The sequence below is a fragment of the Lathyrus oleraceus genome, chromosome 4 (genome assembly GCF_024323335.1).
Source record: "Lathyrus oleraceus cultivar Zhongwan6 chromosome 4, CAAS_Psat_ZW6_1.0, whole genome shotgun sequence".
NCBI classification, from domain to species: domain Eukaryota; kingdom Viridiplantae; phylum Streptophyta; class Magnoliopsida; order Fabales; family Fabaceae; genus Lathyrus; species Lathyrus oleraceus.
Window position 1 is genome coordinate 390848820 of NC_066582.1, and position 12034 is coordinate 390860853.

Consider the following 12034-nt stretch of genomic DNA (forward strand, 5'->3'; position numbering starts at 1 on the left):
TGATGGGTCATTGTCAACCTCTGAGCCTACTTTGTCACATGAAGACATAAGCTCTATTTTCTTCATAGAGTATGTTGAGATGCAACTGATAATTCATCTTGCAACAAATGAATTTCAAACAAGCTTTCAACGTCAGTAACCTTTTAAGAAACATCTCAATGTCTCTATTCAAACTTCTCAGAGACTCTAATGTGATGGATATTTAACAACTGTTTTCCTTTCTATTTAAGGAGCTGAAGACTCGAAGAAAGATAGAACTATTGACACTCAAAGATAAGTTACATTATCAAAACAAAAGCATAAGCTGAACTTAGGATTTCTTATCCTTGTATATCTTAGAAATCCCTAAGTCTTAAAAGAGTTTATTTGCATTGTATTCTTTCTACACCTCTTATTGTATATCAAATGTATTACCACAAATAACCATTTATCTATTAGGTAGATTATAAGAAGTCTCTGACTAAGTGTTTGAGCATTTGAAGTCTCTTGCTTGTGTGCTTGAGCATGAAGTCTCTTGCTTGTGTGCTTGAGCATTGGAAGTCTCTTGCTTGTGTATTTGAGCATAAAAGTCTCTTACTTTAGTGTTTGAGAATTGAAATTCTTTTGCTTATGGGCTTAAGAAAATTGTAATCTTATGTGATTATAGTGAAAATCTCTTGTAAGTACAAGGGGACTGCATTACTCTCAAGTTGTGAGAGGAACATGATAACTCTATTTGTCACTCTTTTTTCTTGCATTTCATATCTGTTGCCTACCTCCAATTGAATCAGATTCTATACCTTGTGTTTATAATCCATCCAAGAGTTTTAAAAGAAAAAAAAAGTCAACACAATTTAATCCTCTTCTTGTTTTTTCCCACCTTTCAATTAGCATCAGAGCACGGTTTATGCTAAACACTTAACAATGGTGCATAAAAGATCCTGAGAAAAACATATTCAATCATGTATGGAGTTTCAAATACTGGTAGTGGTACTCTTAATTCACATGTTACTATTAATCATGATTATAACACTTTAGAAAAGAACAATTATATAGCAAGACCTCCAACTTTCAGTGGAGACTCTACTGAATTTGAATGGTGGAAGAGCTAGATGTATACTAATATCACATGTCTTGATGATAGGTTATGGGATATTATGAAAGAGGGAATTGATATTCCAATCAATGGAGTTGGAATGGTGTCTGACAGAAAAACTCTCACACTTGCTCAGGAAAAAACTCATATAAAACATCATAGAGTTAGAGGCGTTGATGCCCTATCTCACTCCGAGTACATGAAAATTATTGAAAAATATACCGCTAAGACCATTTTTGAATCCCTATGTGCCACTTATGAAGTGAATCAACATGTTAAGGAAGTTAAGGCTAACCTTCCGGTTTAATAAAATGAGTTGTTCATAATGAAGGAGGATGAAGATATTGAAACCATGTTTTTTAGGTTTCAAATATTCGTGTATGGACTTCAGGTTTTGAACAAGAGTTATACTACATCTAATCATGTTAAGAAGATTCTTAGAGTCTTCCTATCATATACAAACCTAAAATGACATATACTCATTGATCAATGGAGATGAACTTGTTAGAAAGTCAAATCCGCTGGCTTTGAAATCTGTTGCTAAAACTGCCAAGGCTCCTCAAGTATGGGAGTTTGATGAAGCTTCTCATGTAGAAGGTTCTAAAGATGACTCAGATGATGAGGAAATGACCTTTATCATTAAAAGGTCTTAGTATCTGGCCAAAAAGAAAAAGATATTCTCTATAAGAAGCATTGACTTTAGATGATCTTGCTAAAGAGAAAAGAATGATGATCAGAAGGGATGCTTCAACTGCAAGAAGCCTGGTCACTTCATTACTGATTGTGTAGAAGTGCAAAAGGATAAGTCAAAGATGGGAAACTTTTATAAGGATAGATTCCGAAATAAGTTCAAGAAGAGTCTCATGGAAACATAGGATGAACTTGACAATGAAGAAGACTCTGAAAAGGATGAAGAGCAAGCCAACCTTGCTTTAATGGCTCTTATATCTTCTAAAGCAGAGTCTGACTCATATTCTGGTTCAGAGTCTGAGGAAGAGGATGAGATATGATTCAAGGGAGAAGCAAGGCAATAATCATGGTACCTGAAGAGTGGCTACTCACAACATATGACAGGAGAAAAGAATATGTTCCAAACCCTAACTCTGAAAGAGGGAGAACTGTGGGATTTGGAGGAAACCAGAAATTAAAGATCACTGGTATGGGTACTATTGGTAACTCCCTTATCTTAATTAATAATGTTTGGCTTGTAGATGGACTTAAACATAACCTACTGAGAATTATTCAATTTGTGGCACTGATTATGAAGTCATGTTTAATAAGAACAATTGTATAATCATGAATGTATTTGACAAGTCCATAATGTTCAAAGGTAGGAGGAAAGACAATGTTTATAAAATTAAAATTTCTCAATTGGTTGATCAGAAGGTACTTTTCCTTCTATCAGTGAGTGAGGAGAAGTGGCTCTGACACAAAAGGTCAGGTCATGCTAACTGAGATTAATCTCTAAACTTAGCAAGTTGAAACTTGTTAAAGGATTGACAAAACTAAATTATCACTCGATTTTTCTTTGGAGCATGCCAAGTATGAAAAATTAATAAAATTTCTTTCAAAACTAAAAATATTGTCTCTACCTCTAGACCCTTAGAACTACTTCACATTAATTTGTTTGGCTTAAATTCCTTAGAACCAAGGATGAATCATATGATGTGCTTAACATATTTTACATACAAGTACAAACTGAAAAGGAATAATTTTTTTAAAGGTAAGAAGTGATCATGGTGGTGAATTTTAAAATGAGTCATTTGAACTTTTTTTTTGTGAAAAACATGGAATTCTCCATGAGTTCTCTTCTCCTAGAACTCCGTAGAAAAATGGAGTTATAGAGAGAAAGAATAGATATTTACAAGAAATCGCTAGAACAATGATCCATGAAAACAATATACCTAAATACTTGTGGGTAAAAGCTGTAAACACATCATGTTATGTTCATAATAGAATCTATATTAGATCTATTCTGAACAAAACTACCTATGAGTTGTTCAAAGGAAGAAAGCCAATCATTTCTTATGAATAAATTTGATATAAAAACCCAAATTGGATGTGCATGTCACATCTTAAACAATAAAGTCTATATGAAGAAATTTGATATCAAAACTCAAAAGGATATCTTTTTGGGATACTCTGAACGCTCTAAGGAATACATGGTCTATAACTCTAAAACTAATATGGTCGAATATTCAATACACTTAAAATTTGATGACAAAGAGCCTGATAGTAAAATGTCAGAGTGAGTTCAAAGTTTTTTGAAAATCTATGTATGTGAAGACACATCAGGAGCTAGAGGTCCATAAGCTGGAAGTTCAGAAGCTAACAAACCATCAGAAGTAGGATATCAAAAAACTATTAGAACTTCAGAAGCGGATGATCCAGTAGTTGATCCAACCTCATAAGCTAATCCATATGTTGAATATTTTGAAGAAGCTCAAGATGGCTCCTCATATTCATCACAATCCTAGAAGATCTTAAAGTACAAGTCTTCCCATTTAGAAGAGTTAATTCTTAGAAACAAAGATAGTCCCAAAAGGACAGGGTCTTCCTTCATAAAAGAGCATTCAATGTTAGGATTAATCTCCATGACTAAGCCCACTTCTGTTGATGAAACACTTCCTGATGATGGTTAGATTATGGCAATAAAATAAGAGTTGAATCAATTTCAAAGAAATGATGTCTGGGATCTGGTACCGAAACCTTTGCAGAAGAACATTATTGGAGCAAACTGGATATTCAGAAACAAGTTCAATGGGCCAAGAGAAGTGGTAAGAAATAAGGTTAGACTGGTAGCTCAAGGCTATAATCAGCAGAAAGGTATAAAGTTCTTTGAAGCCTTTTCACTAGTTGCAAGGTTAGAGGCAATCAGGTTACTTCTCTCTTATGCTATTAATCATGACATTATTTTATACCAAATGGATTTTAAGAGAACATTTTTAAATGGATTCCTTTCTAAATAAGTGTGTGTCAAACAACCACCTAGATTTGAGGATTCAATCCACCCAAGTTATGTTTTCAAAAAGGGAAAGTTGATAATACACTTTTCATAAAGACACTTAAAAATGGCATCTTAATTGTCCAAGTTTATGTTGATGATATTGTATTTGGTTCAACTAATGCTTTCCTTTGCCAAGAATTTTCAAAGACAATTGTCACACACTGCTTTTGACCATGAATCGCTGATTCAATATATTCATCATAGTTGTTGCATCTCTGCATAGAATAACATGCATTCCATACTGCATAATGTCTAGAATGTCAGTCAAAATAAATTTTCGGATCTATAGGCAGACTAGTTGAATCAATTTTCAAATGTGCGTTAAAATTTCAAAATCAAGCTTGCAGACATCAGTTTTCTTAATCTACGTTTCACGTAGTTTAACTTGGTGTGCTCGATTTATTTTTCGACTACTTTTTCGATCATATTTTGATATGTCTGCGCGTTTTAACTGGACGTTTTCTATTTCAAAATTTGATAAAAAGCCTGTATATTTTCGAGAATTTTATTTCGCGCTGATCATTATGGTGCAATTGTTTTAATTTTTCGGGCATTTCTACACCCGATTTTTATTCATTTTTGATCCGTTTATTTCTGTTTTTTAGTCAAAATAATCGGATAAATTATTTAGAACTTATTCATATTTTTATTTGAATTTTGAGTGTGTCATGCATTTTTAATTATTTTTTAAAATCTAATTCAAATATTTATTTTTTGTGAAGAAAAGAAAAAATTGAAAATTTATTTCTCCTCCACTCTTGGAGTGTCACGTGGCCATTCACATTGTTTTTGCAGTTGGAATTTGTTGATAGTGGTGGAAAGACCACTTATTGTGGTACGTAGTGCATGAGGTATAAATGTCCACCACTAAAATGTACACACTAGTTACAGAGAGAGAAAGAAAAAAAACAAGATCTGGTTTTTATTTTTCATTTTTTCGGTGAACACACACTCTCTCTTTCTCATTTTCACACAAAACTACTCTTTATTTTCCTCCTCACTTCCACACATACCACACTCTTCACTCCTTAACACAGACTAAAACACTCATAAACCTTCTCATTTCTCTGCCATTTTTGTATTTTTTTTCACAACACACTAATAGTTTCTTCCTCCCTCATGCTGCTGTTTCCACCCTCCATACTCCCCAAACCTCACGACCTTCCTCATACTCACCCACCATGTTCCACCACAACAACCAATACCCTCATTCAACAACTCATCTCCATTTTCATACACACTCTGCTCCCTCCATAAACTCCCTCACATCATTTCTCTGTCATTGCCGTACTTAACAAACTCTTCAACAACAAGACAACTCAGCTACACCACCGAAACTTAACAAATTCATTTCAGTTACGATATTTTTTTTTATTTACTTGTTAATAATATATATTATGTGATATGTTTATGTTGTTTATTAGTTTCGATTTCAGTTACATTTGATATGCATTGTCTTTGATTTTTTGTTTGATTGAATTCAAATGTTTGTTGTTTGGTTATCTTGAAGAAGAAGATGAAATTTTACTGTGCTCACAAACATGTTGCTACTGAGTTTTTCTATTTTGGTTTTTTATTTTATTCACGTTATTTTATATTATATATTTATTTTTGCAATAGGTTGACAGATTGAGAGAGAGGGAGTGGTTGAAGCTTCATACCTCCTGCCCCCATGTCTCGTGTTTGAACCCTGCCACTACCTTTTCTCTTGTTATTTCGTGTTTTATTTTTTCTTTTCCATTTGGCAATGTTTTTTTCCTATATGTATTTATGCTTGCCTTGTTGTAGAAGCTAGAGAACCATAGAGGAGTGGTTGAGGCCCACGCCTCCTAACCCCATGTCTTAGGTTCAACTTTTCCTGCCACCATTTCTCTTATTTTGTTGCTTTTCCATTTTTTTCCATCTTTTATTTTGTTTTCTTTTATATTTTTTTACTAAATTAATTTCTATTTCTTTGTAATTTTTGTGACATGTATTTCTTATCATTTAGTTTATTTTCAATTTTATTTTTGTATTTTTATTTTTTCCATTATTTTATTTCGATTACGGTCATTGTAAATACACAATATTATTGATTAATACAATGCAATACTTATGAATTTTTGTTCAATTTTTATTTGAATCTTTTCATTTCTAAACATCAGATTTTAATTTGTGGATTCAATATTTCCTATGTCGTTATGCCACCGATTTTTTTATTGATATATTGATTGTATTTCACCGTGTTATGAACCTTTGCATACGACGTCACCTTTATTGTCAATATGCACAAATCGGCTTTGAGCTCATTACTTAGGTTTTTGTTTGCACTTATCAATTTCTATTTGCCTCGCACGTCCTTGTGTTATATGACATTGATTCTCATCCTCACATCATGATTTTAATCCGTGCACGCTTCATTTTTATTTCTTTCGATTTAATTTTTATGAACGTGGTTTATACATCTGGTTTTGTGTTGCTATCCCTGATTCACATGGCTTACTCTTGGGCATTCTTACAATGAGACCATTTTTTCGTGCACTTACACTCATTTATATGCATTTGTTGATTGGGTTTCAATTTAATTGTTTCATCATCTCATATCCCTATTCGACAAAATGTACCCCCATTCCCATGACGTGTAATATAATTTATCGCTTTATTTCTTTGTTTGCTTGCTTGTTTAGCTAGTTCTAACAGAAGAATAAAATCAACCTCTTTTCAAAAAGAACAAAAATAAAAACTCGACCCAATGTCGAGTATTTTCTCAAATAACAATTCAATCATTTTCAACCTTCCATTTTAATCCATTCCAAAAATTTTAAACCATTTCATTCAAACTATTTTTGCAATCAATCATCAAATACTTGATCCAACGTCAAACCATTTTCAGAATGAAACAAAAAATACTTAATAATTACCAAACACTCTTTAATAAAAATGGAAACAGAATGGGGTGGATACCATGAGCTCCTGAGACTAAGATTCGAGATGGATATCTCACCCATCCTAGCTCTCGCCATCATCCAAACTGTCAATGCGGTTTCTTCAAACCCTTTCTCAATCAAATCTCAAAAACACCTAAAAATATCAAACCTTTTTGCAAATAAGATGGAAATGGAACATGGTGGATACCACACACTCACGAGGCTAGGATTCGAGATGGATATCTCACCCATCCAAGTTCTCGCCATTACTCAAAATACATTCAAACCGATCAAACTCTTTTCTCACCACCGTGCATTGATCCTTAAACCCTTTTTTTGTAAACAAAAGGTGTTTTGTTTCAAGAAGATGCATTTTTCTCTGATGTTGGTATGTTACTTTGCTTTCTCGCCTCTGTCCTGGTCAAGCCTACTTGATAGTGAGATTTTGTATCTTCCTCTAGCTCCTGGTCTTCAATATCATTCAATGTTATTTCTTTGTCATGAACTTTCAAGGTTAACGTGCCCTGGTCCATGTCGAGATTGCATCGACTTGTCTGCATGAAAGGTCGACCCAGAATGATGGGTGCCTCATCATCTTCAAGTATGTCTAGGATTACAAAATCAACCGGAAAACTTAAGTCCTTTATTGTTACAAGTACGTCTTCTGCTATATCATATGCATCCTTTCTCGAGTGATCCACAAACTTCAGATTTGTCTTTGTATCACTGATATTTTTAATACCCAACCTGTGCTATATTGATAATGGCATCAAACTCACACTAGCTCCAAAATCTATTAGTGCCCTTTTGAAGGTTATTCCTTTAATTGTGCATGGTACTGTTACCGTTCCAGGATCCTTCTGTTTGTTTGGAATTTTTTGCTCTAGTGAATTTGCACTATACTTTTCCTTCCAGGCTACCAGTTCTTCTCTGTTGGTTTCTTTTCGGCCATTACCTCTTCCATGAATTTCTTGTACACGAGCATTCTCTCGAGTGCTTCAAACAAAGACATATGATCCTCTACCTTTTTAAACATTTTCATGAACTCCTCAAAGTCTGACTCGCTTGGTTCCTTCTTTGTCACTCTCTGAGGATAGGGCAACTTAATCACCGATCTAGTCTCCTTTTTAATTTCCTCTTCAGTTGGCTTGCCAAGTGGTATAACTTTTTCCTTTTTAGCGACCTTTTTCTTTTTCGCCGCGACAGTACTAATATTCTCCCGATTTCTTGGATTTTGAATTGTTTCACTTGGTAAGGAACCTGGTGTTTGAGAACTTGCTAGTTGTTGTGTTATCTGACCCAACTGAACTTCAAGATTCTTTATAGAGGCAATGTTGTTTTTATAATTGTTTCTAGTCTCTTCTTGGAATTGAAGACATTGAGCGGTCATGTTTTCAATGGCAATATCCCAATATGCTTTCTTTGGAGCTTGTTGTTGTTGATATTGAATCTGATATTGACCTTGACCCTGTTGTGGAACATTCCCTCTCTGACCATTCCATGAGAAGTTTGGATGATTTTTCCAACCTGGATTGTAAGTGTTGGAGTAGGGATTATTCTGCTTTAAGAATTTTATCTCTTCAATTTGTTGAGGAGTTGCAAAGCAATACACAATGTGGTGAGGTCCATTACAAATTTCACACATGATGGTCTGAGCAGGTTGAATTTGAGCTACCTGTTGAGTACCTATATTCATTGCTTTCAATTTCTTTTCTACTTCAGAAGCGACTGTATCTTTCGTTTGTGCAAAGAATTTGAAGATCGCGCGACGACGAGAAAAGAGTTTGATGTATTGTATGTATTTTGGATGATGGCGAGAGCTCGGATGGGCGAGATATTCATCTCGAATTCTAGCATTTGGAGCTCGTGGTATCCACCACATTCCTTTTCCATCTTATTTGCAAAAGGGTTTGATATTTTTAGATGTTTTGAGGTTCGGAAGTGATTGAAGGTGAAATGTTTGAGAAGTTGGAATAGTGGAAAATGAAGATGAAAATCTCAGAGTGTTCACGTGAAATGAAGATGAAAATCTCAGAGTGTTCACGTGAAATGAAGAGGAAAAACTCTTTTTGCTTTTTTTGATATTTTTGAATGAGATCCTCACCACCATGATGTGCGTCGCATGGGAAGCTTTTTGTGGTCTCCTCCTCTCAATTTCACAACAATGCATTTATAAGATACTGATAGGGTTCTTTTTATTTTAAGAATTCCACAAATTCCCTTATGGGTGTTTCTTAATGAAAAATGAGTTAGAAACAAACTAAATTAAACTATTCAAAATAATCAAAGTTAAATCGAAATGAAAACATAGAAAATCCTAATTAATTAGTACGATCATTTTGACAAAGAAACAAAAATAAAAGGACTCAAAATGAATAAAAAACGGACGTCAAAATTCTCGAAAAATTAAAATAAATACAATAAAATGATCAGCGCGAAATAAACATCTAGAAAACACACAGATTTTGATCAAATTTTGAAGTAAAAAATGATTGATTAAAAAGGCTCAGGCTGATAAGAACGCGACCGAAAAAGGAGTCAAAAAAATATAAACGACCACGTCAGGTTAAACTATGTGAACCGTAGATTAATAAAAATGACGCCTGTAAGCTCGATCTTGAAATTTTTCGCCCGTTAATTTCACGTACATTTGAAAATTGATTCAACGAGTCTGTCTATATAATCTAAAATTTATTTTAGTCGATATTTTAAGTATTATGCATGATGAAATGTATGGTATGATATGCAAGTGATATAAATGTTACGATGAATTGTATTGATTTATTTAATGAGAGATAAATTTAGAGTATGACACTAAGAGATATCTCTATGGTATGATTACCGGCTAGGATTCAAGACTAATGATATACATTTGGTGCTTCCGACTTACATGCAATTTCTTCCGTCTGCATTAAACCATTATCCAAAATGACTTCCCTTCTCAATCCATCCACAATTTTGCATATCATTTTACTCATTATATGGAAAGCTTGGAATACAAGAAACAACATTTGATTCCAACAACGTAGGTTCAATTTTGATCATGAAATCTTGCAAATTTAGCAGCTGATTCAAATGGCTTCAACACTCTACAAGGGCCACATATACTCGTTTGTCAAGGAATTGTTCATACTTAACTTTTAATATAAGTTGTCGTCCTCCTCCTTCTCTTAAAATCATTCCGATTAATTGGCGACCCGATGGCCGCAATAAATGGAATGTAATACAAATACTTAGGAACTTTCTCATAGAATCTTATCATTGCTACTTCTTTTTAAGCCGATATTTATGGTATTACGAAGGCTATTAACTAGGCTACTTCACGAGGATGGAGAAATCATTAGATTAAAAATCTAAACACCCTTGTAATTTCTATTCAAATTTTCAATTTTGTGTGAGGTCATTATAAGGTAATATGATGTCACGTTTTGTAGGCACTTGTCATCCATAGATCTCACGAGAAGCCATAATTTGCTCTACCTCTGTTTCTCTTAGTGGGTTGGTGTAGTGATCCACTCACTAACTTAGTGCACTTTTCTAGTTTTGTTGATACCCCTTTCTTTCCTTTTTCAATTTCAATTCAAAACTACCCTACTTCACATAATCCATTAAATATTTTCATAAAAATGATCAATAGAAAAATGCAACACTACAAGTAACAACTACTCATACATTCATTACCAACAATAATTTAAAAAATATATAAGTCATAAAATGTAATCATAATTTTAATTTCAATGTCGGCATCACAATTTTTATGTAAGATATGATAAACAACATTCTTCACCAACAACATGCTATTTAAGTACTTCCAATCTCACATTACTTTCAGCACATTCACTTTCCCAAACTCTCAACACCACACAAAAAAATGCTTTACAACAACACAAACTCCATGGTTCATTTCTTTCTACTAGCATCAATGATAATTGGAATTGGAATGTCAGATTCATCGAAAGATAAACAAGAATGCACACCCCAATTGGCAAGTCTAGCAACATGTCTACCTTATGTTGAAGGCGAAGGAAAAACTCCAGCGACAGATTGTTGTGATGGTCTCAAGACACTGCTTAAAACAAACGAAAAATGTTTGTGTTTAATTATCAAAGATCGTAATGATCCTGATTTGGGTGGTATTATAATTAATGTCACTTTGGCTTTGAATCTTCCTAAAGTTTGTAATGCCCCTGCCAATGTCTCTAGATGTCCCGGTAAAGTTTTTTAATTCAAACACTCATGATGATGTTTAATTTATTTATTTTCTATATTCTTTTATTTATTTTCTAAAAATTATTATTGATATTGATGTATCAAAAGTCGATTCGGTGTGTTCGGTGTTTGGGCATGTATTCGTATTTTATAATTAGTTATTAATATTTTTTTAAACTTTTAATGGAATTAGAGCTGCTGCACATGGATCCAAAATCAAGTGAGGCTCAAGTTTTTTATCAATTAAAGAATGGCTCCACAAATATTGGCCCTAGTGTTGCACCTAGTTCTTCACATGGAGCAAACACTCATGCAAACAGTACTACAGAAAAGAGTGATGCATTCAGCAAAGAGAAGAGGTTGTTTGGGTTGGATGCTTTGGCTATGGTGATTTTGGTTTGGTTTTTAATGGGTTCTAGAGATGGAAATATTTTTATTTAGATACCAATGTGAATATTGATTATCATTTCCAAACTCTTCCCTCTTGAGGAAGTGTTTTATTTTCTTGTTACATACTAGATATGTACAATTGAAGTTATCATTTTGTAAAAGTATTAAGTATGGTATGCTTTTATTTTTCTAAACTATTATTAAAAAATGTATGAAATGTAGTTAAGTTGATGTATTTTAAAAAATAATATACTTGATTTTTTAAAATAAAATAAAAATTTAAAACACAATTATTTACTTCAACGATTTATTATTAAAATATAATTAAAACACAATTAAAAAAAAATAAAAATATTAAATATTTTCACTTAATTTTTTTGTATAGAAGGGATTAGTGAGTGCTACATGTTTATCCGTGTTAAATATATATGAAATATGAGACTAATA

The 12034-nt window shown here is 33.2% G+C and overlaps 1 protein-coding gene across 1 annotated transcript; it reads left to right on the plus strand.

The window, feature by feature from the left end:
* Positions 1-10704: 10704 nt before the first annotated feature.
* Positions 10705-11781, plus strand: LOC127075610 (non-specific lipid transfer protein GPI-anchored 14). Its single transcript, XM_051017064.1, has 2 exons — positions 10705-11199; positions 11391-11781. Exons 1-2 carry the CDS (start codon positions 10860-10862, stop codon positions 11636-11638), a joined length of 588 nt encoding a protein of 195 aa, XP_050873021.1. The 5' UTR covers positions 10705-10859; the 3' UTR covers positions 11639-11781.
* The last annotated feature ends 253 nt before the right edge of the window (positions 11782-12034 follow it).

Excerpts from the sequence above, each read along its gene's own strand:
- LOC127075610 (XM_051017064.1), top strand. The coding sequence starts at position 10,860 with ATGCTTTACAACAACACAAACTCCATGGTTCATTTCTTTCTACTAGCA. Across the intron at positions 11,200-11,390 it reads CAATGTCTCTAGATGTCCCG|AGCTGCTGCACATGGATCCA; the intron begins GTAAAGTTTTTT and ends TAATGGAATTAG.